General features: G+C 54.7%; 11 protein-coding genes across 11 annotated transcripts; 4 read left to right on the top strand and 7 right to left on the bottom strand.

Annotated features, from left to right (window-relative positions):
* Window positions 1-189: 189 nt before the first annotated feature.
* Window positions 190-2,956, bottom strand: BAUCODRAFT_36606 (uncharacterized protein). The gene is made up of 2 exons (XM_007680475.1): window positions 2,718-2,956; window positions 190-2,660 (listed from the first exon to the last, which is right to left on the bottom strand). Exons 1-2 carry the CDS (start codon window positions 2,752-2,754, stop codon window positions 568-570), a joined length of 2,130 nt encoding a protein of 709 aa, XP_007678665.1. The 5' UTR covers window positions 2,755-2,956; the 3' UTR covers window positions 190-567.
* Window positions 2,957-3,377: 421 nt separating this feature from the next.
* Window positions 3,378-4,834, bottom strand: BAUCODRAFT_26333 (uncharacterized protein; the record flags this gene model as incomplete). The annotated part of the gene is made up of 2 exons (XM_007680370.1): window positions 3,378-4,701; window positions 4,743-4,834. The coding sequence occupies 2 exons, from the start codon at window positions 4,832-4,834 to the stop codon at window positions 3,378-3,380; spliced, it is 1,416 nt and encodes a 471-aa protein (XP_007678560.1).
* A 385-nt stretch (window positions 4,835-5,219) lies between these two features.
* Window positions 5,220-6,180, bottom strand: BAUCODRAFT_74891 (uncharacterized protein; the record flags this gene model as incomplete). The annotated part of the gene is made up of 3 exons (XM_007680604.1): window positions 5,220-5,529; window positions 5,611-5,962; window positions 6,120-6,180. The coding sequence occupies 3 exons, from the start codon at window positions 6,178-6,180 to the stop codon at window positions 5,220-5,222; spliced, it is 723 nt and encodes a 240-aa protein (XP_007678794.1).
* Window positions 6,181-6,472: 292 nt separating this feature from the next.
* On the top strand, window positions 6,473-7,531 carry BAUCODRAFT_36602 (uncharacterized protein). The gene is made up of 5 exons (XM_007680474.1): window positions 6,473-6,875; window positions 6,933-7,010; window positions 7,063-7,102; window positions 7,159-7,333; window positions 7,397-7,531. The coding sequence occupies exons 1-5, from the start codon at window positions 6,846-6,848 to the stop codon at window positions 7,473-7,475; spliced, it is 402 nt and encodes a 133-aa protein (XP_007678664.1). The 5' UTR covers window positions 6,473-6,845; the 3' UTR covers window positions 7,476-7,531.
* A 478-nt stretch (window positions 7,532-8,009) lies between these two features.
* Window positions 8,010-10,655, bottom strand: BAUCODRAFT_55242 (uncharacterized protein; the record flags this gene model as incomplete). Its single annotated transcript, XM_007680546.1, has 2 exons — window positions 8,010-10,155; window positions 10,264-10,655. Coding segments are annotated over 2 exons (2,538 nt in total), but the record flags the coding sequence as incomplete, so codon positions are not given.
* Window positions 10,656-11,220: 565 nt separating this feature from the next.
* On the bottom strand, window positions 11,221-12,510 carry BAUCODRAFT_74427 (uncharacterized protein; the record flags this gene model as incomplete). The annotated part of the gene is made up of 3 exons (XM_007680566.1): window positions 11,221-12,097; window positions 12,153-12,219; window positions 12,267-12,510. 3 exons carry the CDS (start codon window positions 12,508-12,510, stop codon window positions 11,221-11,223), a joined length of 1,188 nt encoding a protein of 395 aa, XP_007678756.1.
* Window positions 12,511-13,255: 745 nt separating this feature from the next.
* On the top strand, window positions 13,256-14,890 carry BAUCODRAFT_26328 (uncharacterized protein; the record flags this gene model as incomplete). The annotated part of the gene is made up of 1 exon (XM_007680369.1): window positions 13,256-14,890. One exon carries the CDS (start codon window positions 13,256-13,258, stop codon window positions 14,888-14,890), a length of 1,635 nt encoding a protein of 544 aa, XP_007678559.1.
* Window positions 14,891-14,933: 43 nt separating this feature from the next.
* BAUCODRAFT_221487 (uncharacterized protein) lies at window positions 14,934-18,025 on the bottom strand. The gene has a single exon (XM_007680861.1). The coding sequence runs from the start codon at window positions 17,786-17,788 to the stop codon at window positions 15,230-15,232; it is 2,559 nt and encodes an 852-aa protein (XP_007679051.1). The 5' UTR covers window positions 17,789-18,025; the 3' UTR covers window positions 14,934-15,229.
* Window positions 18,026-18,127: 102 nt separating this feature from the next.
* BAUCODRAFT_150335 (uncharacterized protein) lies at window positions 18,128-18,583 on the top strand (the record flags this gene model as incomplete). Its single annotated transcript, XM_007680860.1, has 2 exons — window positions 18,128-18,136; window positions 18,188-18,583. The coding sequence occupies 2 exons, from the start codon at window positions 18,128-18,130 to the stop codon at window positions 18,581-18,583; spliced, it is 405 nt and encodes a 134-aa protein (XP_007679050.1).
* Window positions 18,584-19,828: 1,245 nt separating this feature from the next.
* Window positions 19,829-20,282, bottom strand: BAUCODRAFT_124851 (uncharacterized protein; the record flags this gene model as incomplete). Its single annotated transcript, XM_007680859.1, has 2 exons — window positions 19,829-20,032; window positions 20,085-20,282. The coding sequence occupies 2 exons, from the start codon at window positions 20,280-20,282 to the stop codon at window positions 19,829-19,831; spliced, it is 402 nt and encodes a 133-aa protein (XP_007679049.1).
* A 345-nt stretch (window positions 20,283-20,627) lies between these two features.
* BAUCODRAFT_74977 (uncharacterized protein) lies at window positions 20,628-23,115 on the top strand (the record flags this gene model as incomplete). Its single annotated transcript, XM_007680608.1, has 2 exons — window positions 20,628-20,804; window positions 20,881-23,115. The coding sequence occupies 2 exons, from the start codon at window positions 20,628-20,630 to the stop codon at window positions 23,113-23,115; spliced, it is 2,412 nt and encodes an 803-aa protein (XP_007678798.1).
* Window positions 23,116-23,785: the final 670 nt, after the last annotated feature.

Raw genomic sequence — 23,785 nt, 5'->3', positions numbered from 1 at the left:
GACCTGATAGCTGGCACATATCGTATCCGCAAAGTCACTACAGGTGCAGTCTCGTGTCGATCTGACGGTAAGACGCATTACAATGTTTCTAAACTCCCGATGTTTCACAATGATGATTGTTTCAAGAGCTTTCTGGTAAACCAACTCCGCCCAACCGCACCTGCACAATGTTTTTGCTGGTCGGGCTTGAGGAAGAAAGGCAAAGTCTGACTCCGCAGACCGGATTCACGCATGAAGCCTGTTGTACCTTTTGAGCAGCTGACTAACAGTCTGTAGTCACTTCCTGCAAACGAGGGGATCGTACTCCGAGCGGTGGAGAGGGGAGCTTTTGGTATCGGCCGTACACGTCTTGTCGATATGGTCCTCTATCCATGCGCGCATTTCCCACGTGAGTTTTGGCCGCCTCAGAATACCTTCTGTGACCCCCCATGCCCACCATATGCAGTCCCGCCGCAACTCCATGATATATAATACAAAAAGTGAACCGTCAGGGGACAGATCCCACTTCGCCGCTATGCACAGCACCTAGGTCCCAAGGTTGTCTGGTGGAGCAAGAACGCGGACTCACTACGCCACCGGCCATCGCGCCTTCAAGCCTTCTGCCCACCGTCCGTACAGTACATCCGCAAGCATACCAACATGCTCCATGCCCGGCTCCACCTTCCCAGGCATCTTGTCCTCCAACGCAGCCTTCTCGGCTCGCTCCTTTTCCTTCTCAGCATTGAGCTGCTGGTTAGACCGCATCTTCTTGAGGTGTGGGTTCTGCGGGTTCAAGACGAGCCTCGCCGGGCTGCCACTAGGCTTCGTGGGAGACGATGGCGCTGAGGGTAGTTGTGCGCTCTTTCGTGCCTTCGTGGGTGAAGACTGCGGTGTCACGTCCCGGCTGCCCACCTCAGTCTCGGTTGCGGTCATGCTCCTCTTCACCGGCGACTGCATCCGGAGAGAAGCCAGCTGTGCGTTAGCTACGCGCTGCGGAAGTAGTGCACTTGCCAGTTTAGGATCAGCCTGCACGCGGTCCATGATGGCTCTTAACAGTATCAGCTCGCCTTCCGGATCATGCTCGTCGAGTAAGGACCACGCCTCTGCCACCTTGGACAGTGCGTCCCGCTTTGCACGATCGCCTGTGGCAGCGTAGCTTTCCTGGAATGCAGGGTCGATGCACTTAGCGAAGCATCTACGTCCTAGAATCGCCTCTTTCGTAGTAGCCACGGCGGGTTGCGAAGGCCGTTCCTGTGCCATCGGCGGCGGCGGCGGAGGAGGCTTGTTCTCTGCATCGCTGTCGAAAACGCTGTCCTGTGGCGAGATCAAGGGCTGAGTGGGTGACGGGAGCTTGCCGTCCCCAGACGAGACTCGCTTGAACTGCCGCACTGTTGAGGTGCTGTTGCCGTAGGACATGTCAAGGCCGAGTGGCTGCTTCGGCTGCTGCACGCTAATCTTGCGTACGTTAGGATTGTTGCCCGAAACCTTTCGGCTCACACGTCGCGCTGTGGGCGACGACCCTGATACCTTACGGAGAGCTAGGGCTGATACCTTTCGCTGACTGCTGAGTCTAGGCTTCGGGGTTCGAATGGTCGACAGATCCTTCGTCGGCGTCCCATACGCCGAGTTGGTAATGTCGCCCAGCGGTGCAGCATCGAGCCTCATGCCTTCCATAGCTGCAGTCGCATGCTCTACATCCGAACCGTCGCCCGACGGTATGCGCTCGAGCTTTCTGCGCTTCACAGTTTGCTTCGCCGACTGCAGCCCGCGCGTGTTGCTGGACGGTCTCACCGTGTCGAACACCCATTCATCGCCTTCAACACTGCTGCTCATCTCTTTCAGCGTCTCCTCGTAGTAGCGGGGATCGCGCTCCCGCTCAGTGCCCCCTCGCTCGTACTTCTTGCATTTTCGCACAAGGTCCTGTAGCAACTCTATTTTTCCAGCTCTGCGGATGAAGGCGTGCTTCAGCAACGCTTTCGCTGAAGGCCTTTTCTCCGGATCCTTGTTGAGACACAATGTTACGAAGTCTTTGAACTCCCTACTCCACTGAGTACCTTCCAGCCGCGGCGGCTTCTCTTTCGGTATGAGGAACAGCACCTTCATCGGATGCACATCGCTTCGCGGAGGCTCGCCGAGTGCCATCTCCATAGCTGTAATCCCTAGCGACCAGACATCTGCGTGATAATCGTAGCCAGCCTCTTGTATCACCTCGGGCGCCATCCAGAATGGCGTGCCTACGAACGTCATGCGTTGGGACTTGATGTTCGTCAATTGCGCCGCCACCCCAAAGTCTGCGATCTTGACCTGTCCGGTCTCCGAAAGTAGGATGTTGGCCGCCTTGATGTCTCTGTGAATCTTGCCGGTGCTATGCAAGTAGTCTAGACCGCGCAGGAGCTCGCGCATGATGATGGCAATATATCCTTCTGCGATCGGACCTGGCTTCAGAAGGTCCAAGCAACTCCCTCCACCAAGATACTCCATCACGATCCATAGCTTCACGCCACGCACGAAGGATGTCTTGTAGCGTGTGACGTACTCGCTGTTGCAGGTAGCCAGCAAGCTTATCTCTTGTTGTATCTCGCGAATGTCATCGTCGCTTCCTTCGAGGTCAATGTGCTTGATGGCAACATGCTCGCCGGTGGCCCTGTCAAGGGCTTTGTAGACGATACCGAAGGAGCCACCTATGCTTCACTTAGCCGGTCACGCGACAGAAACGTTTGTACGATGAGATGACTTACTGCCGAGCTCCTCCAGCATCTGGTATGCTTCCGCCATCTTCCACTCGGCTTGCCTCGACCAACTCATTCACTGTTTACACGCCCGCCTCCACACCAACGGCTGCGCGGGGTACTCGCACAGAGGTCGATGTATGTTATGAATGGCATAGAGATATTCAGGAAAGTTCCGAAGGCTTCGAACATCATACTTCTAGAAAGTCTGCTGCACTGAGACCTAATATGCGACCGTTTGCCGGCAACTGTCAGGGCGTTCTAAACAGATGTGCAGTTGCCATTGACGACAGCCGCGGCTTTGGCGGCCCGTTCAGGGGCTGAACGCCGCTGATGTAGCTTCCAAACATCACCGCCCGATCGACGGATTGAAGATCGAACAGGACAACGTTATTGTGCAGGTGATCCTTAATACCGTGCAGTGCAACAAGACGTCGATAAACGATTGTCAATATGAAGTGTACTGTGACCTGCACGAGCTATCATCACGGGTTACAAAGCTGCAGTAGTACCTGCGCGCTTCCCTGCAGCGCACGATGGCGTACCTGGCCTGACCCTACATACATGTACACTTGCGGCGTCCGATCCCGAGAACCATAGTCGCGGGCCCTCCTCGGCCCGTTTGATCGACCATCGAACGACGTTCGCGGTTGCTCTTGAAACCGTGTTTCAACGGGAAGATCTCCGCTCCATGGGCCAGTTGATGCTCCTCCGATATTGCCCGAGCCTCCATGCGGTTGCCCTCTTACTCGTCTTCAAACTTTTGTGTTGGCTGTGGACTGTCGCTAAATCGCATAGTGCGCGCTTGACCTCTTCCGCCTTATGCACGACGATGTGTTCTGACTCGAAGTGCGGACCAAACCTCAGATATGGGCCCATGCCAGCCCAACTCCACTCCGAGTCAACCGAACTTATATCCTTGAGCTCAAGTCGGTCCAGGCCCAGGTTGTTGGCAATATATCTCATAGTTGTCTGCCAGTCGTAATCGCTTTGCAACGTTGAATCGCTGATACGGAGATCCATGATTTGCGACGTGATAGGAGCAAGTAGCTTGATGACCTGGCTTCCTGGCACCATCACGAAATCGAGCCAAAGCTGACAGACCGGTGTAAGCTGAAGAGCCTTCCCCAGTCGCTCCAGCTTGCGGTCATGGGGATTCATACCACCGAAGGAGTACGAACACCGGAGCATGAGGTACCGTAGGCCCGACATTGCTGCCATCCATTGCTCGGGAGCAGTGCTTGCGCAGGCGCTTCCGAAGGCACCATCCTTTGTAAGATTGAGTTGTAGGGTGTCAACCGCTGACCATGCAGGCGAAGAATGATGGCCAATGCCAGCTTGATGCAACTCAGGTAGTACTGCAATTGCCCGAAATGCCGGATCCGCGACGGGAAAGGATGTTTGCTCGATGGCTTTCGCCACAGCAGTCACCGTATCCTCATGGTTCGTTCCAATATCGTCCATCCGTAGGCAGCTCGCATCTTTGCCAAGCTGCTGGCACAATGTAGCTTGGCCATAGGCGCGTCTAAGCCGGCCGCGATTGATCGGACCCTCTCTGACATCCATAGTGACCCTAAAGGAATCACGATGCGGAGCCAGTGTAGCGAAAGCTGTGCTTAAAAGGCTGACCGGTACGGCAGTATTGAGTAACCCCTCCTCATCGAGCCACGGGCCCCATGCAGCTTCGACCGCCGCACTATCGAGCCGCCGGCCTTTCTCTAAGGTAATGCTCCACGGGCTACGAGTGATGAGAGCGTTTCTGGGCGAAGGAGAAGTTGCAGTTTCCTGAGTCAGCTGTTGTGTGACGAGTTCGACATGCTTGATATGTCGTGCAAGATGTGGTGAGGCTGCAATATCCACCAGCGCTCGCAGCCCGAAATCGCTGAACAAATGCGAGCGTTTTGCAGAAAACCTCTTACCGAAGGCGTCGAGGCTGGCGGCTGACAGAGGACGGTTGACAAGCCCAAAGATTATGGGTAAAGAGTCAGCGTGACTCCAATTGGTCGTGGAAGGGTTAACATCACTTCGGCTTACCGCAGGTTTCGCAGCGTAGCATTGTCGCAGTTCTCGCTGATGGTGGCAATGAGTTCAGGCGACAATGCATTGAGAGATGGTTTTGATTCCATCGTAGCAAGCCCTGCGAACGATTGCCGTGTGCGTGACCCAAGCTGATGCTGAGCAACGGAGTAGGAAGTGGTTGGCGAAGTACCAAGAGAGGTCTTTCAGGAATATATGTAAAGTCACACTATGATATATTGCACTATCCAAAGCTCGGAGTGAGGTCGCAGTTTCCAACCTATGCAGCACAGCATGCTGAAGTGAATCAATGTTTCCGTGAACGTCCTATACACCAGCGTTATTTCTCATTTCACCTGATGACTGGCTGCTTCACTTGTGCTTTGAAGGACGCCGCATTCGTCTATGGCACTTGGCCAGCGATACAAGGTTTGGCAGAACGGTGAGGCTCTCGAGGTTGCAACGGTTGCACAAGGTTTCAGTGATTGCACTGGTTCATGCGAGCTCGACACTACCTTTGGGAATGCCTTTCGTGCTTCGGAGCCTTCGCGCAAGAAACTGCATGATGGGCAGCATCTCGTCTCGGTCTTTAGGCATATGGTCGCCAGGCCTTCGGTATCGCTTGCACTCCACATGCTCGAAGTTGTGCTTGAGCTTGTCTTCTGATGAAGAAGTGACTGTGGACTCGCTCGACCCTGCGCATATTATAACAGGGGTCTTGCATTTGTTGACTTGTGCGGCCGGTGCTTCGCTGGGTAGTCCACCCCCAATACCGATTATCCCGCCGAGCTCTGCGTCAGCCGCACTCGGTGCTGCCTGATGGATGGCAACTGCGCACAGTCAGCCAAGTCAGGTGAAGTGAAGAGATTCATGCACGGAGGGAAACATACGAGCCAAGTTCAGCGCCACCATAGCACCCTGACCGAACCCGAGGAAGAGGATCTCCCGAGCTCTGTAGCGACATTTTGTGATCAGATCGTCCTCCACCAGCCCTTTGAGCATGGCAGTGCTCTGCTTGAAGCCAGCATCGGCATCCAGTCCGCCGTCTGAGGAGTCGAAGACAATGTCGTCACCCCAGTGGAAGCCGCCTAGGTCGAGTAAACCATGAGGTGCTTGAACGGCTATACACACGGTTTCCGGCAGATTGAGCTGCTGACCGAGCTTAGTGAAAGAGGAGTGCTGATCGCCAAGACCATGAAGCAGGATTAGGACGTTCGTAGGCGGGTCACTGTCTCGTGCTATCGGCTGTGCATCAGTGTCATATCACGTTTCAACTAGATGCATAATGCTCGGCATACGTCGAGCTCGCCACTTGTGTCGTGAGGCTCTTCAGAATGACAAAGTTGCATGTCCTACTGTATGTGGCGATGCAAGCCGCGTCCTTGGCACACTTACGTGGAACGATCGTGAGAACGACATTGGCCGGAAAGTCTGCGGCTGTTGGCAGACGGCCCATAACTCGGCGACGGCTATTCTGCCCTTGACCAGAAAGGCTTTCTGTGTTACTTCAAACGGAAGTCTGACAATGTGGCGTTGGTCTCGATCTTCGGTTTGCGTGTGAGGCGCAAGCGGCCAAGCACTGCCACGCTGCCACGGCGGCACCGGTACGAGCTTGTCCTGGTGAAGCGCTCTGGACTGCGGCTCAGTGAAGCTTGCTTTTCCGTACCTGGCGGGCTTGTTTTGCTTGGCATGACGGTCGAAGTGGGACGACAGCTCCGCACGAAGCAGGAGAGTAATACAAAAGAACGCTTCACTGTTAACCCCGCGAATGCGGTGAAACGTCTAGAAAGCCAATGGCGTTGTAGTATCGGTTTTGGCGCTTCGGTGTCTCTGTCAGAGGAACCGAGGGGAGACGCAACGTTCGCAGCGTTCACTGGTCGTGATCTACTGGTGGTCATCCCGGGACAGCTGAAACGAACCGCCTTCACTCTCATTGGAAAGCTTGGACCGAGTCCATTTGCGTCACAAGCTCGCTGCTACGTATATGCAGGGTCGCCATAGTGAATAGAAGGTGGGGGAAGCAGCGGTATAAGTTCCCTCACTTCGAACGCACTTCTCTCTCCAAACAACACATCTTACACTCAAAGCACACACAAGTAATCACTTCTAATCACAATCACCATGGGTTGGTTCGACGACAACAACGACGCCGTAAGTAAAAAGTCAAGAGCTGAGGTGTCCAGATCGCTGAGCTAACTCCCATCGTAGTACAACCAGGTCCAGAACGACCAGCCCGACCATGAGGGCAAGTTCAGCCACGAGCTCATTGCCGGCGGTGCCTCCTTCGTATGCATGACCTGCTTACTCCTAAGTGACGCCTTGCTGACCTTGCACTTAGATGGCGATGAAGGTGTTCGAAGACCAACAGCGCAAGGAGGGTTAGTAAACACCACAGACACCGACGAGCTGGCTTGGATAGCTGACGAGTTCGCAGGCAAGGTCGTCAACCATCAATTCGCCAAGGAGCTACTCGCCGGCATTGCGGGCGGTGAGGTCGACAAGCTCTGCGAGACCAAGGGCGCCGACTACGTCGACCGCGAGCGTGCCAAGCACGAGGCCAAGCAGAGGGCTGAGCGCATGTACGACGAGCATTACGGCGGGGATGACCAGTACGCTTGCCGCAGAGACTCGCTACAAGTGGATGGATAGGCATGCTGACAATTGAACAACAGATACGACCCGAACCAGAGGGAGCCCCACGGACAGCTCGGTGACTACAACGGGTACTCCGACAACAACAGCAGGTGGTAGAGTTCTCCCACACCGGCACAGTTTGCGGCTTGTTGTCACAAAAGAGCATTGAGACGATGCAGTACGCGGAAACTGTGCATGAGTGGTACAATGCCCTCCACCAGAAATGCAGAATAGTGAAGGAATGAAATCTTCATCCCACCAAAACTCGTTTCATATGCTCGTATAGCATGCACAGAACTGCGCTACCCTTGCCCTTAATCATTATAGGCAGTATTATGCTTCTATCGATATGCTCACAGCTTAATGCTCGTGTGCATTGTGTGTTCGGCTGGGAACACAATGAATGTAGCCTTCGCGGGAGTAGTATGACCCCGAGACAGTAGGTCAAGCGGTCGGTGGGACAGGTTGTGAGCCTGGCTACGGCTTTCAAAGTGTTACATGTTATGCAACATTCCCTGGCGCACAACTCGCGGACAGTAAGAGTCCAGCGACGACTTCAGCATACACGCGTGCCATAAATCTCAATAGGCGATATTACGGCAGGGACCGAGATGTCATACAATCCGGCTACGCGCCCTTCCCAACTCACGTCCTTGCCGCCTTTCGCAGCCCGTCCATCATATTGATCAAGTTGTCCACGAGTGGCGGTGATCTGGCCTCAGCATGATTCCAGCGCATGACTTGCACAACAGCCGCAACGACTTCATCCGGAGAGCCCACAAACGCCAATGTTTCCGCCGGCGGCGTGCCTGCCCAGGTGCGGATCGCAGCGCTACCCTTACCATTAACGATCCAACGCTGTACGCCAGTATCCTCAGCAGTGTCAAGCCAAGCCGTGACTGGCTGGTTAAGCATCGGCCCTGGCTCCGTAGTCCGAGTGATGATACCGTACGACCAGAAAGCCAAGCTAGCCTGGTACACAGCAATGGCCGCGAAATCGCAGATGAGACCCTGACGCAGGTTACGCGCGGCACGTATGACTTGCCCAGCATGCCATAACGCCTGCCGCGCTGTCGTGGTGCGTGTCCAGTGCACAAGCGACGGATACACACGCCTAGCCTCCTCTTCGCCTTCCAAGCCGGCGAAGAGCTGGACGTCATCGAGCGACATGTGCAAATGCATGAGCAATAGCTCGAGAATCAGCGTCACCTTGGCATCCTCCACGGAGCACATTCGGAAGCATTGCAACAGTTTTGTTAGCTCGGCATGCCGAGACGCCATGAGTAGGTTGCTGTTGCACCATTGGTTGTTGTAAGTAGGGCCGATACTGCCATCCAGCTGTCTGTACTCCCAGATCATCCGCCACGCTGCACCGAGAACGGCCATGCTGGCCTGTCGCCCGTCAACGAAGATGTCCTTGGTTGCAAGGATGTCCAGGTCCTGAATGCAGTCGACCAGAGACGGTTGCCTCTCGTGCCGCGGCGCCGAGCTACGCAGATATGTCGCTTTCCACGACTCCGCAGAGGAAGAATGCCATAGCGCTTCAGACTCCGGCAAGGGCAGATACAGCTCAGCATACGAAATCAGCGGACTGCTAAGGAGTGATACCGAGGCCTCAAGGTCGTGCCGGAATAGGTGTAGAGCAAACCGTTTCCGCGACTCCTGCCTGACCCACTGTCGCCACTTGCTTTCCAGCACGTCGCCTTGATCTTCAGCATACGGTACGATGCGCTCGTAGGTGCCCCGTCGGAAGAAGCCGCCTCTACGTGCCATTGTGATCAGGTTACCATGGAAGCCTTCAGCGAGTTCCATCTTCCGACTTTCGCCGCTCCACAAGCCGATCTTGAGCTGCAACAGGGAGGCCTGCATGATTTGGAGATCACGCATGAGAGTGTTGTCTTCCTCGACCTGTACCTGCACGGCTGTCCTGATGGCTTCTTGTATAGCGTAGCCGACTTTGCGTATTGCGGCGTCTGGCGTGAGCACTGCTCCCGCCGCAATGATAGCAGCAAGTACTTCCGGTCTGCTCTGGCCGGCAAGAAGAGTGGGTGCGTGTATCCAGTGCTTTGCGTGAGAGCCGGGTGACGTTAGCGAGAATTGGAACAGACTATCGAGCAAGCTGATGGAAGGAAAGCAAGCGACTGCGCGTGGGATGCTATTAGGCTTGCACGTGCTCAGGATCATGGCCAGAATCTTGTCTCGTGACGTCTGCGATAATGGTTCGCACGTCACTCGACGGTCAATGTCAAGGCTGGTTGGTGTAGGAAGTGACAGATTGGCCTGCTCAGCAGAGCCTGAGTCCTTCGCCAGCGGCCTGAATCGCCACACCGACGCTTTGGGCAGTGCTGTCGTGTCAATCGGCGGCAGTGGCGCAGAAGTGAAGCTGGGCATGATGTCGGACCCGGTAGTCGGAAAGCCTATGCTCGGCGTTCGCAGATCGAACGGATTGGCATTGTTATACGTATCCAGGAAAGTAAGATCCATGTCGTTGAGTTCGTAGCTTGCGTCAGTCGTGCCGAAATCAAAGAGCTCCCGAGGGGTCCATGGTCCAGCCTGGTAATCCATAACCTGCAGATTGGTGGGCACTCCGCCGTTGACGGGCGGCATCATCTTGTCGCGCAAGTAGTCGAACATGTTACTGTTTCCTTGCGTTTGCGGAGGCATCATTGCTCCGTCCATGACTATCGACTGATGCTGAGACGGATGTGGTGGAGTATGCATTTGCGGCGTGGGCATCTGCGGCGCTACCATCTGCATAGCCGGTAACGGCGTGGGTTGCCCGCCAGACATAGAATGTCTGTGCATTGGCGGAGCCGGCTGGATTGGCTGCATTGCGCGCTGCGATGTGCTTTGCTGCTGGATCGCTTGTTGTACTGGAGGCAACTGCTGCAGCATAGGGTCATACCGTGGTACATGGTCTTGAGCGTTGATGTAGTTCATCTCAGGAGCCTGCGGTGCGCCATCACCATTGGACGTGGGGTAGGACTGGGTGAAGTTGCATGCGATGCCCTTCTTCATGCATCGCTTGCAAGGCTTCTCCTCCTCACACCTGAGGTGAAGTCCAGCGCAAGCCTCGCAAGCCTGGGAGACCCGGCTATGTTGGACCGCCGCAGGCTTCGTGTTCGGATCATCCTTCGAGTGGCCGAGCGTATGTCGTTTCAGAAGATCGGCACGCGCAAAAGCCTTGGTACAGATCTGACATTGATAGGGTTTCTCCTGCGTGTGCATACGCACATGGCGGCTCAAGTGGTCTAGCCGCGCGTAGCTTTTCGAACATTTGCCACAACTGTACAGTCTCTGGCCGGCGACAGAGTCTGCCTTTGCGCCTGCGGCGGCATCTCCGTTCGTAGTAAGTGCTTCCTCACCCGACTGTGAGCGCGGACGCTTCAAGGCCGGCTCGCCATCATGGCTGGCCTCGGCAGCCGCTATGCTGGACGGTGTACGGTCCGGCGACGCATAAGCCATTACTTGTACGAATTGATCACTCTTCGCACGGGTGCCACCGCTAACAGGATGTGGAGAGGAGTGCGGCAAGTTGGGGAGAAGGTGGAGAGCTCGGGTTGTTCTTGTTCCTAAGAACTTCTCCGCAGTGTGGGCACGTGGGGCATTTAGGCGGAGACGGCCGGATGTCCATGTGCCGGACATTCTCGGCTTGCCGATCATGAGACAAGCGCCAACCGTCAACAGACTTTACACTAACACCTTCCCAAATGTTACATGATCTTTGCGACGTGTTGTTGGCCGTTTGAGCAGCGCACGCCGGCGCACGATTGCTATACTATGTGAGCATGTTACACAACATCTCAAAAAGCTTTGCAAGCAGCATTCGCTAACGTGAGCGGCCTTGAAAAGCGCTGCATGATCACGGGGAATCGACATGCAGATTCCTTGTCAAGCTAGCAGTATAGCGGCTCTGCATCGCTAAGTACGACTCCAACAGCTCAGATACTCCGCCCGACTGCGCATCGAGCAGTTGGAGCTCAGCTTTCACGTTGAGCATTAGCATCACTTGCAATGCTCCTCGCCACTCCTCCGAGTCCGCTTCAAGTGCACCAGAGATACTGCCGGGCACGCTGCGCTCTAACATCTTGCGCGCCTTGCCGCGATCGCGCGGTGTGAGCATCATGAGCCCTTGGCTCGCATGCGGGTCGTCGCTCTCCATCAGTATGTGCTCGCTGCGCAGGCCCAGCCACTTGAGCTGAGGTACCTGTAGCGAGCTGTTCTCGTGCGCCAGCGCGAATGAACCGTGCTTATAAGTCGCCAGTATCGCGAGCCCATCCGGGTCGAAGTCCACCAGACCGTAAACGGGCGGAGATGCAAAGCCGTTCTGCGGAGAAGGTTCACTCAGAAAGCGTAGCAGTGCTCTGGTCGCGATGTCTGGATAGCCCTTTCCGGTAAGCAGCACGCCTTCAGTGGACAGTCTGTCCCAAAAGTTGGAAGAAGCCAGTGAGCGAAAGCTGGCTTCCTTCTCAATAACGAGGACCCATTTGACGGCCTTCATGCTCACCGAAAGGAGCTCACTGAGGGGTGGGACGAGCACGCCTTCTCTGTCGACTGCAGCATTGGCATTTGAACCATCTCGGCGACAGAACGTTACGGCTCCCAGTATTAGGCCTTTCGCCACCGCCGTCACATTGAGTGCAGACCGAGGGACGTCAAAGGTGAAGGCTATGTCGTCAATGTAGCGGTCCACATGCGTCTGGCTGCCGAAAAGTGCTGGATCACGGTAGTAGATGTCTCTGCGATGGAACACTTAATATGTCTGCTTTACAATTACCGGGTTGTTTGTTATACCTCTTCGACAGGGTTTTGCCAGTACTCAGTGCTTCGTGCACTAACTCCAACATGCGAAGTACGACCGCTAAGGCTCGTCAGCACCGCTACTAATATCAGATTGAGTCAACGTACTGAAACGCCACGCATCTTCTACACCCCTGCCTGGGAAGCAGAGCCGTCTGAATTTCACGTCGCGAGCATTGCCGTTTTCATGTGAGCTGCTGCTCGCTTGTCGCGTCCTCGTACGCAAGGTGAGAGCGAGTCCGTCGCGCTGTTCGAGCAAATCCCGATTCAGACCTTGGAAGATGAGCCCGATCTTCTCCTGCACAGAGTTTGGTATTTCACCGGCGATGTTAGTTTTCGTGTCATATGGCATGCAAGTTGGATTGTTGGTATCGCAGAGGGTTGGCGGCAGTGAAAGCTTGTTGAGAAGCGCATCTCCATCGCCGCCGTCCAGCTTACGACGCTTTGCGTGACGTCTCGTGTTGAATGAGATGCCATCTCCGAAATTATTTGTTGCATAGTCTAAGCCAGAGTCGAGTAGGTCATCTTCTTCCTCACTGAAAGCAAGGGTAGCCGCAGCTGCGGTTAAGGACTCCTGGGAGGATTTGGCAGGTAGCAGTTCTCCGCCAAGCAGGTCATCGAAGTGGTCCTCGATGTCCATGACTACGTGATGGTGATGGCTCGGGCCTAGAAGCAATGCACAAGCGAGGCTAACACGAGAGTCGAAGTCGCCCGACGCCAGAATGACACGCTAGAGTGCTGAGTAAGCGGCTCCGCGTCTTCTGCCTCCAGATTCGATATCCATCTGAAGCAGCCTGTATGGTGAGGATGCTTTAGGTGGTGAAGCATGGTGTAAGAACATTCTCAAGCTGAAACGGTTGCTAGGTACATACTGGTTCAAGGACGTAAATATGGAGACCATCGACTCCTCACCAGCATCGCCAAACCCACGCAAGCGAGCAGCACCGGAGGAAGACACGCCTGGCAAGAAGCCATTGAATTTGACAGGCTCACAATTCGTCATACCGACGCCACCGGACACAGGAGACTCGAGCTCGGCAAGTTCTGGGGCCCATGACCGGCGGCGAGAAGGTTCGCCGTCGCTTAGCATATCAACCATGACCGACGCGGAGATTGTGGGCAGCAGTATTGTTTCTGGCACAACTCCAGCAGCTACCAATGCAGACGTCCCAGCGGCGAAGAGGCGGAAGCTGACGCCGTCGGAGAAGGTTGCAAAAGCTCAGGAGAAAGAGGCCAAGGACAGACAAAAAGCTGAGGAGAAGGCCCGCAAAGAGGAGGAGAAGCGGGTGAAGGACGAGGAGAAAAGACGGAAGGCTGAGGAGAGGGAGGGCAAGAAGCGCGAGAAGGACCTGGCAGAGCAGGCGAGAGAAGAAGCCAAGAAGAAGAAAGAACGTAGCCAGATGAGATTGGTCGCTTTCTTTGGCGCTGCTTCCGCCACTCCGGCTAAGGCACTGAATGGTCACGATACCGAGAACGGCACTCCTGGTAGGCACAGATCGCTGTCTCTTGAACGGTACGATGAGGTGGCCGACCACATAAATAAGACTGCTTCGCCCTCCAAACATGTCACCGCAACAACAGATGCCGCACCGACCCCAGCCAAGCCGACTATGTCTGATTACCGCAAGCACTTCCTACCGTTTGAGCTTCCTTCGAGCACCATTATGGCTCACCCTTACAACGTGCCCAATCCGGATGACTTGGCTTACTGGCAAGGCGACTTTGATCGCGAACTCCAGGACCCTGCGTTTCAAGAGAAGGTCGATCTTGGCATGGTCGAGCCAACAGCAGCAGTGGACCATATGTTCCGCATTGATCGAGCGTCTACACGTGGCGTAGCGACTCCGAACGTGCGAACGCTTGTTGACATGATCCAAGGGACCGTGCAGCGGCCGAACGATCTTACGGAGGACGGTCCCATGCTGCAGCCTCTGGATGCACTGAACACTGTATCCCTCCGACACATACAGTTCAGTGAAGATGTTCGGCCGGCGTACTTTGGCTCGTATTGCAAGATTAGGTCTCCAAGAACGACACGACGGCTGATGCTCAACCCGTTCAGCAAGTCTCGGACGGATACGGATTACGGTTATGACTCCGAAGCGGAATGGGACGAGGCTGACGAAGGCGAGGGAGGTGACGACTGCGGTGATGATGAAGACGATGATGAGTCCGTCGGCAGCGCGGACGGCATCGATGCATTCCTTGATGACGACGAGGACGCGCTGAAGGGCAAGCGTAAGATGATCACGGGCGATCTTCAGCCGACATGTACGGGCATCTGTTGGGAGAATAGCAGCAACATCGTCAGTCGAAGCATCAACGGCGAAGCAATGCTAGGCACGCCGCCGGAGATGCGAGGGATGATATTGACCGTGTTGCTGCCCAGCCTCAGCGGCCAGATGATCGATCCGTGGTCAACGGCATACTGGGCGCATGAAATGGCGCCGCCGGATGTGCCAATTGCTGATTCAACGCCTTCGTGCAACGGGCAGCGCAAGCCATTACAGGAGCGTTCAAGTAATAGTCCGCTTGCTTCGCAGACTCTTGTGGGTACGGCCGAAGGCGAGAAGGCACCCACTGCCACTTCCGCTGCTCCAAAGGCAGCTAAACCAGGGCGGAAGCCACAGGCCAGGGTCGTAAGTGCAGAGGATTGGGCCGAGTTCAAAGAAGCCGTGGTGGGAAGTGTGGTGGGAAAGGTAGAACTGGCTAAGGGATTGAAGGCGAGGTAAGTTACCCCCGTGGGCCTTCTTTTCGGTATAGGTGCTGACCACTTGTTGTAGGTTTCCGAAGATGACTGTAGAGACGATCAGAGATACACTAAGCTCACAGTTTGCATATTTGGGAGCGAAAGGCGACAAGAAGTGGAAGTATGTGAGTGACTCATGACTGACCTTGTCAGTCTTGCGAGAGCTGTGGCGGATTACGACGGTATCGATCGTAGCGTTTGCGATGGAAAGTGCAATGCAAAGTGTGCGAGCGAGAAATCCAAGCAATCTTTTGAACGGTATCTCCGAACGATACTCGTAGCAAAAGCTAGATCAGAGCTGCTTCTTGTAAAATTGAGCCAGCTAATCCATGAGCTCCCTCTGAGCCTTCTTCCTCCTCTCCCGGTCTCTATCCTCCTTCCTGAAGAACGCGCTCCGCGGCCCGGCCAGTGCCTTATTACTCCGACTACCTTTCGCATACTCCAGGTACGCCATATCTTCTCCGCCAGCTAAACTCGCAAGCGTGCCGGCCTGCCGCTTTACCCCACTACCCTTCTTCCCCACTCCAGACTTCCTAAAAGTGGCACGGTCCGAGAAGAGATCGTCGACAATTTTCTCCTCATCACCAGCCGTTTCGGATTGTAGCAAGACATCGGTAAGCAGCGTCATGCGCTCTTCCTGCGTGCTGAAGCGGAGATCGGGCATCCGATCTATGCCGTTCAGGTGCGTGATGACTTTGAATGCGTAGCCTTGGTCGACAAGGAAGGCTTGCCGTTTGCTGGAGTAGTACATCTCGTTCGTGTCTTTGCTAACGAGCGAGTAAAAGAAAGCGTTGAATCCTTCGTCATTGCGGCGTTTGGCGCGGAGGATGCGGCCAAGACGCTGCGCCTCTTGTCTTCGCGAGCCGTAGTGCGAAGATATCTGAATCAAGCATGTAGCTTCCGGTAGGTCGAGTGAGGTGTCGCCAATCTTGGACAGGAAGATGGTGGAGACTGCGTCGTTAAACTGGAAGTTCTGCAAGACTAAGTCGCGTTCGCGTTGACCGGTATCGCCATAGATGTACGGTTTCTTAAGTCCTTCGGCGTACTGTTTCAGAGCGTAGACATTGTCGGAGAAGACGATGATCTTGTCCCCACGTCGCTCATGGAAGTCGATGAGGAATTGGCAGGCTTGGAACTTGCGCGGGTTCATGATGGAGAGAAGGCTCTTCTTGTTCGTCGTCTGTGCTTGGATGTATTCGCTGTAGAACTCGGTTGTCATCGGACACCACACCTCGGCACATTGCACCCGAGCGATATGGCCTTCTTCGCTGAGCTGCAGCCAGTTGGCTTCGTAGAGCTTGGGACCGATGAGAAAGTTAAGATCCTTGATCTTGTCGTCTTCACGAAGTAGTGTGGCGGTAAGGCCAAGCTTGGAATGCGTCTTGATGCGCTCAGTCACCCGCCTGAACATCTCCGCCGGGACAACGTGCACTTCGTCCAGAACCATGAGTCCCCATTCGCGGCTCGTAATCTGGTCCATTGTCTGCTTGCTATCGTGTGCGCGCCGTGTATTTTGCGTCACCATGCTGTATGTGCATACTATGATGCAGGCACGGTTAGGTACACGTCCTTTCTCGGTTGAGGTGAAGATGATGACATCGTCAGGATTAACGTTGGACCACTTGATGAACTCTGCACGCCATTGGCCCGCGCTGGTGGCGCTCGTGCAGAGGACGATAACACTCTTCTTCTCCGTACAGGCTGCGGTAATACCAACCAGCGTCTTGCCGGCGCCGCAAGGTAGAACAATGATGCCGCTTCGGGCACGACCGTTGCCGAACATCTTACTGAGGGCATGTTCTTGGTAGTACCGGATCTGAGTCTGAGGTTTTAAGTCGATGTCAAGCGTGGCATTTTGCTCATCAGCCCGGAAATCGTACTCTTCTGTCAAGGGTAGGCCAAGCTTAACATTGCAGTGTTCCTGCACGATCTGAATCTTACTGCCATCAATTTCGAACGAATGCACTTCATCCAATTCGTCATCATCCTCCTCTTCGCGGAGAAATTCCGTCATGTCCTTCTCCGCCTCCTGGCCACCGAATTCATCATCGGACTCGTCCTCGCCCTGCTCTCGCCTCTGCTTTTGCTGCTGTTCCAGCCGGGCTTGCGCCTCTCGGTTCCCTTGTGCTTCTCTTGTGCCGGGTATAATCAAGCCGCCCATCTTCGCCGCCTTTTCCGTGCGTAGCTCGTCGGATTCCTCGACACGGCACGTGCTGATGACTGGATCACGTAACAGCATCTGGAGTACCGAAGCGTCTTGACTCTCAATGAAATATCGATTATGCTTCAATACAAGACGCACTTTACCGAAGGACTGCGTGACGCTGTGTACAAATTCAATCATGCTTTCTGGCACCTTTGTCTTGGAAAAGAGTTCCAGTTGCCGCACGATATCTTGTTCGGTAAGACCTACCGAGACTGCCGCAAAGAGACTATGCGCGTTGATCGTGTACTCGTGCATATTCGTCGTCCGACTTTGTGGCTCTGCAATATTGATGAGAAAGTTCTGCGCCTGCTTGAAGCTGGGTGAGAAGGTCTCAAGTACTACCCTTCCTCTATGCCTGTCGATCCACAGCGGACGCAGTCGATGGTCAGGCTTCAGTTGTTCATCGACGAAGTCACGATTCGATTTGAAGAGATGGCCGGCAGGATCGGCCTTAAAGGCCTTCTTCTTCGCTGCATCGTATGTAGACGGTTGGTACTTGTTGATCACTGCATCGTACTTTTTCTGCCGCACCGGTGTTTGTCGCCCATCTCCCGATAGAGCATCACTCTCGCTGTAATCATCGTCGCTGTCGATGCTTACAGGCGTGCTAATACCAGAGGCGACTCGCTTGGAAGGTCGACCGTCTGTCGCTGGCGCCTTGCGTTTGGGCGCCATACTACTCTATTGGCGCCGTCGTTGCCTCGCACAGCGATGGATGAGCAGCAGTGACGGTGAGCGTTCCACCTCGCACTGTGCTTCATGTGTAGAGAGCGAGGCTTCGCCGGTGGAAATGAGTCAACAGATAGATCCTCGGATGACCTCTTCACAGCCCGGCGGAAGAAGCCGGCTTAGTGATTAACCTGTTCTTTCTCCCGGACCATCGGACTGGTGACCGATGCCATCACCACTTCGAACCGTTCAAGTGGATGCAGTAAAATTCTTTGTTGGGATCAGAGCGGAGATATAAAGATCTCCTAAGGGAGGCTCAGGCCAGTCTCTACCACATTGCCACAGATGAATACTGTACGACGTGCACCTGTCCCATTAGCAAAATACAAGACTGACCGTTCGCAGATTCGATCAGTAGGCTACGGCTGGGTCGTCCTCATCATTGCTGGTGGTGGCTCTTACTACTTTGCCAAACGTAGTGTCAATGCAGACCGAACAGAAAGGGCGGAGGCGGAGGAGAAACGACGGCAGCTACGTGAGCGCATGAGGGTGCAAGAAGAGCTTTCTCGAAGAAGCTCAAGGGTCACTGGCACTGGCGAAGGTGCGACTACCGGACTAAGCAATGCTAAGCGAAGAGACAACATCGTCCTGAGGACCGGAAACGACAATCCATCACCCAGCCAACAGGCTGAGGGCGGCGACCCGGCACCCGTCACGCACGAGCAGGAGGAGATGGCGCGGAAAGGGCGGTACGAGGCTGCCGAACCGTTTCGGTCAAGGAAAGGGGACAGGTTCAGCTGAAAGAGTTTCGCGATTGAGAAGTCGACATATCCGCAGGTTGCACCTTCCACTACATACGGTCTACACCGTACTCTCCACTCAAATAATGGCGCCAATGCTCCGTATCCCGACGCCCAACACCCTAAGAGCTAGACAGCGGACCAATGCCGTGCCGTGCTATGGAAGAGCGTCGAAGAATAAACGGCTGGTGCGACCGTCACCGCCGTAGAGCTCCAGCATAATCCTCCAACGGCGAACATGGCAGGCAGTCTCTGAAGCTCAATGGTCGCCTACTCCCATCAGCATACAACGCTGAAGCTTCCACGAGGCGGTCACTCACATCTTCGCATATCGCTGATCCTTTCGCGCCCTTTCGCTCACGAAGGCTGCTCCTGCAAATGGAGCACTGAAAGCAAGGCAGCAGTACCCCATTACGGTGGCTGCTGCAAGCCGATCACTTCTCGAAGGCCCGGCTTGACGTGAATACGATCGCAGTGCCTGAAGGAGCAGTCTTTGTGACGAGGCAGCCATGATACCGAGTTATTTTGATCAACGCGATCTGGCAGAGCTGACAGAAACGCGAAAGCCTTTGAAACGCTCTGAAGATTTTAGTTCTGCGACCGTACCGTCAAGTTGTGTGCAACCTGTTCCAGTGACTCGACTGCAATCGCCGAATCGCCGAACTCAATGCTCGGAACAAGTCGGGTTGCTTCAAATGGCTTGTTCTCTAAAACTGCCGAGTGAATACAGATATGTAAATTCGATAGATTATCTGCTTAGCCGAACAGTTGTCGCGAATGAGTAGTGACAAGAAGTACAACTCGACATTGGGACATTATTAACGCTGTAGTCATGCGTGCCATCGCGTGCTTTGCCCACTTGTTCCGCGTGTTGTCGGGAGTGGGCGCGGCTATGGTGATGGCGCAATGCGCTGGTGAACATTCAGCCGCTGCTAGTGCCGCAACACCTTGGCTGCATCTGTCGGAGGGAACAGCGAAGTACTGTGCCCTTGGAATCTAACGGAAGCGTGATGTGCCCATGAGGCGCTCTGAGCTTCTAACAGTCATTTCGGCCAGATTTAGCTTGTGTACCAGCCTCCACTTCGCCGCTCCTCATCCACTATCTCCGCACCACCTGAATGTACGGCGGTCAAGAGAAAATGCTTCAAGAATGTTGCATTTAGCGCGCAGACCACTACTTTACGGAGTTGGCGCCATCGCAGACAGCGTCGCGGAGAGAATGGGCAAGCATGCGGGTCGTACTCACTCAAAGCCGGTCATCTTGCGAAGCATATCCCATGGCCTTTCGCCACCAGGTATACACGCCGCGCTCGAGCATGATATCACCGAACTTCTTAACGGTGTCGACCTCAGTGAGACCGCGATGATCGATAATCGACTTGCGCGCACCGACTTCAAGATCAAGCATGGCAGGCTGAGAGGCAACATGATAGTCTTTGTACCTCAGCGCCTGCACTCGTCGTTAGCTCATCCCGCCTTCGTGAACCTTCTTTTGCGCATACATGTACAGCGTCTACCCATTTTACCACCCCTTCTTCCGGGCCTTCAACGTACATGATGCCAGGGATACCGCCGCTGCGGAGCAATGCGAAAACGCCATGCTCGGAGGCTGCCTGCTTGAGCTTGCCAACCTTCTTGCGAGATGTAATGTGGTGCGTCCTAATCAGAGCGTTCCACAGCGTCCTCGAGCCAACCGACATCAATTCTTCGCATTCTCATCTGTGTATTGATATATGATTGGCGTGTGCAGGAGGCCGGAACAGCCGACAAGGTTGCTCGGCGCTAAAAAGGGCTTAGCGGCTGTATCCGCTGCAAGAGTGGCTCGTGCCTGCAGACTCATGCACATGCTTCATTGATACATTCATGACTGCCAACAACGATGTTCTCGGCCTGACTCTGCCCGTCGACGCATGAACCTCCTCATTCGATGCCTCCCATCCTTCGTGCATGTAGTCCCACCAGGTATCCGGCTGACAGTCGGCATCACACCCCCTCAGCGCCTTGCAAAAACAGCAATATCCGCAAGATATCTTCCAACGCGTGCGATGGCAACGGCATTGCCTGAATGGCAGCCTCCTCCAGCACCAGCCGAGTCAGCAGAGCTGCCAAGGCTATTGGTGTATAATAGCTTGACCAGGTCGAAGGTACCATTTATTCCGATCGATCAGGACGGGAAGAAGGTGGGATGGTATGCTTGCGGGCCAACGGTGTATGATGACGCGGTACGTTGGAGAGGCGGGCTTGAGTCGCTTGTGGCAAAGGAAGATTGCAGGGAAGCAGAGGCTGATGTTGAGGTAGCACTTGGGTCACGCGCGAAACTATGTCTCAACTGACATTATCCGTCGCATTCTGTCCGATTACTTCAGGTTTCAAGTTTTCTTTGTCATGAACATAACGGATGTCGACGACAAGATTATACTTGCTGCCAGACAACAGCACCTGCTGTCTGAATGGCTCGCACAGCATACTGAAGTGGACCAAGAGGTTCGAGAGATCACTAATCAGGCGTTCTTAATGTACGTTGCGAAGCATTTGCCGTTACTCAGCAACGTAGTAGTACTGGCCAACTACGACGAGCAGGTCGAGCTTGCGTACGGTCACGTCTTGAAAGGGCAGAGTCTTACCAACGATGGCTCGCCACCGGGCGACAAGGAAGCAAAGATCAGGATGCATATGAGGACCGCGGAGTCTGCTGTCCAAGCGCTCCTAGCGTTGGATCACACTTACGATGCTTTTGTGGCTAAAGCGTCAGGAGTGCTCCTACCGTACATTGACTCATTGTACAAGAGAACTGTCAAAGGCACCGACCACCACATCTTCACGAAGCTTACGAAACGGTACGAACAGCGCTTTTTCGAGGACATGGCAGCACTGAATGTACGATCCCCGGATAAGCTTACACGAGTGACGGAGTACGGTCCGCAGATCGTCGACTTCGTCAAGCAAGTTCAAGATCACGCTTTTGCGTACGAAACTCATGGTTCCGTCTACTACGACATCAAGCAGTGGGAGAGCACTGGTGGCGTCTACGCCCGCTTAGAACCCTGGAACCGCAATGACGGTGAACTGCAGGCGGATGGCGAGGGCGCACTGTCTACGAAGCCTAGCGGGTCCAAGAAGTCTGCGGCAGATTTCGCGCTGTGGAAGGCTTCGAAGGAAGGAGAGCCTAGCTGGCCATCTCCCTGGGGCGATGGCCGTCCAGGTTGGCACATTGAGTGCAGCGCCATGGCTTCTGATGTGCTCGGCAAGCAAATCGACGTTCATTCCGGCGGCATTGACCTCGCGTTTCCTCATCATGACAACGAACTCGCGCAATCAGAAGCCTTTTGGCACGAGAGTGGTAAGGACAGCCGGCAGTGGGTCAATTACTTCCTGCATATGGGTCATCTCAGCATCCAGGGCAGCAAGATGAGCAAGTCGCTTAAGAACTTCACCACCATACGTGAAGCCATTGCAAAGGGTGACTGGACACCAAGAGGCCTGCGCATCGTCTTTCTACTTGGCGCTTGGCGCGACGGCTTGGAGATCACTGGTGAGGTGGTGAAGGCTGGAAGGGCATGGGAGGACAAGGTCGACAACTTCTTCATTAAGATCCGAGATCTGCAGTCGCGCATGACTGCAATGAAGCTCGACGTCAACGCCGGCACCAATGGCGTTAATGGCATCAAGATGCAGAATGGTGCCGGTAGCGTCGCAGACGCGCTGGCGGAAGCCAAGCGCAAGTTCCACGACGCCCTGTGCGACTCCTTTGACACACCCACCGCAATGCGCATCATCAGCGACCTCATCACCCTGTACAATACGCAGAAGCACAATCCAGACACGCTGTCGCTTGAGCTTGGAAGGTGGGTGACGGAGATGGTCGTCATGTTTGGACTCGATGCACAACATAAGTCTGGCGACCTCGGATGGTCCGGTCTTGACATTCCTGAACAGGCGAAGCCATTCATCTACCCACTGTCACAACTACGAGACCGTGTTCGCGAGCAAGCCAAAGCCGGCGGTGTCGATATTGCCACATTGGGCAAGCTCGAGGACAGAGACACCAGATACTCTGACAATCAGCCATACGCGAATGCTTATGCTGACTTCCAACGCAAGCTCTTCCAGCTAAATACGCAGGGAGCATCACCGAAGGACTATCTTGCTGCATGCGACCATCTCCGTGATAGTGTGTTATGGCAGCTAGATATATATTTGGAAGACCGTGATGCTGAGAGCTTAGCCGCGCTGGTGCGGCCTGTCTCCCAATCTCTACGAGACGAGTGTGCCAACAAGGAAGCCGCTACTGCTGCCAAATCACGGGCGAAAGAGGAAGCGCAGGCGGCCGAGAAGGAGCGGTTGGACCGCGGGAAGCTATCTCATCTGGACATGTTTCGGACGACCGAATACAGCGCGTGGGATGAGGAGGGTATGCCCACGCATGACACGGAGGGCAAGGAGCTTGCCAAATCCCGTACGAAGAAGTTGAGGAAGGATTGGACGAGACAGAAGCAGCTTCACGAGACGTGGTCGGCTGCAAACCAGGCGTGAGCGGGTCTTGTTGTAAAGGATATGCTCCACACCGGGTGCCTAGGGCCGATATGGCATGGTCCGTTCGAGGAGCGTTTTCGTTGTCCTTGGTTGAGAAGACGCAGGAGTGGCCAGAGCGAAGTCCATGAGTCGTGCCAAAGTCCTGTAGTGGGCCTGTCAAGCATGAGCCCTGCGGCCGCTGCCATTGAAGGGCAGAGTCATGTGAGGTTTGTGACAGCCAATAAGCATGTAGATGTATTCGAGCAGGACCTGAAGGCAACGTGCCAAGATGTCCTTTCTCCTGCGTAATCCCGGGACCGGCCTCGATGGCCCAATTTCTTGATATGTTCAAGGTGACAATGAGGCGCTTAAGTCTGCTATACTTTATGGTCCGAATCTCAGACCCGTTCTTGCCGGTCCGGCAATCTGGTGACCACAATGTCCGGTCACAGCCGGGTTGAACGTTCCGGCGGCAGCTCCGCCCCTCCGACAGCTCTGATCCGCCATGTTCGAGAGCTTGTGCTGACCCATTTACGGCAGTAAAAAGAACTTGTCCGCGTGGTGGCTGTTAGCCAACGGGGGACGGCCTGCATGTCTGAAAGTAAGTTAAGTAATACGAGATTGAGTAGATGCGTAGGTGTACAAGCTTGTTTGCGATGGGATCTTAGAGAACATCATGTTCCCATTGCGA

Source organism: Baudoinia panamericana, assembly GCF_000338955.1.
Source record: "Baudoinia panamericana UAMH 10762 unplaced genomic scaffold BAUCOscaffold_10, whole genome shotgun sequence".
Classification (NCBI taxonomy): domain Eukaryota; kingdom Fungi; phylum Ascomycota; class Dothideomycetes; order Mycosphaerellales; family Teratosphaeriaceae; genus Baudoinia; species Baudoinia panamericana.
Note: the sequence above shows the minus strand (reverse complement) of the source record. Positions and strands in the feature narration are given on the sequence as shown.

Bases quoted from the DNA above. Each gene is read 5' to 3' on its own strand.
- BAUCODRAFT_36606 (XM_007680475.1), bottom strand. From the start codon at position 2,754: ATGGCGGAAGCATACCAGATGCTGGAGGAGCTCGGCA. The intron at 2,661-2,717 runs GTAAGTCATCTC...AGTGAAGCATAG, and splicing joins GATGCTGGAGGAGCTCGGCA to GTGGCTCCTTCGGTATCGTC.
- BAUCODRAFT_221487 (XM_007680861.1), bottom strand. From the start codon at position 17,788: ATGGCGCCCAAACGCAAGGCGCCAGCGACAGACGGTCGACCTTCCAAG.
- BAUCODRAFT_36602 (XM_007680474.1), top strand. From the start codon at position 6,846: ATGGGTTGGTTCGACGACAACAACGACGCC. The intron at 6,876-6,932 runs GTAAGTAAAAAG...CTCCCATCGTAG, and splicing joins TCGACGACAACAACGACGCC to TACAACCAGGTCCAGAACGA. The intron at 7,334-7,396 runs GTACGCTTGCCG...ATTGAACAACAG, and splicing joins CATTACGGCGGGGATGACCA to ATACGACCCGAACCAGAGGG.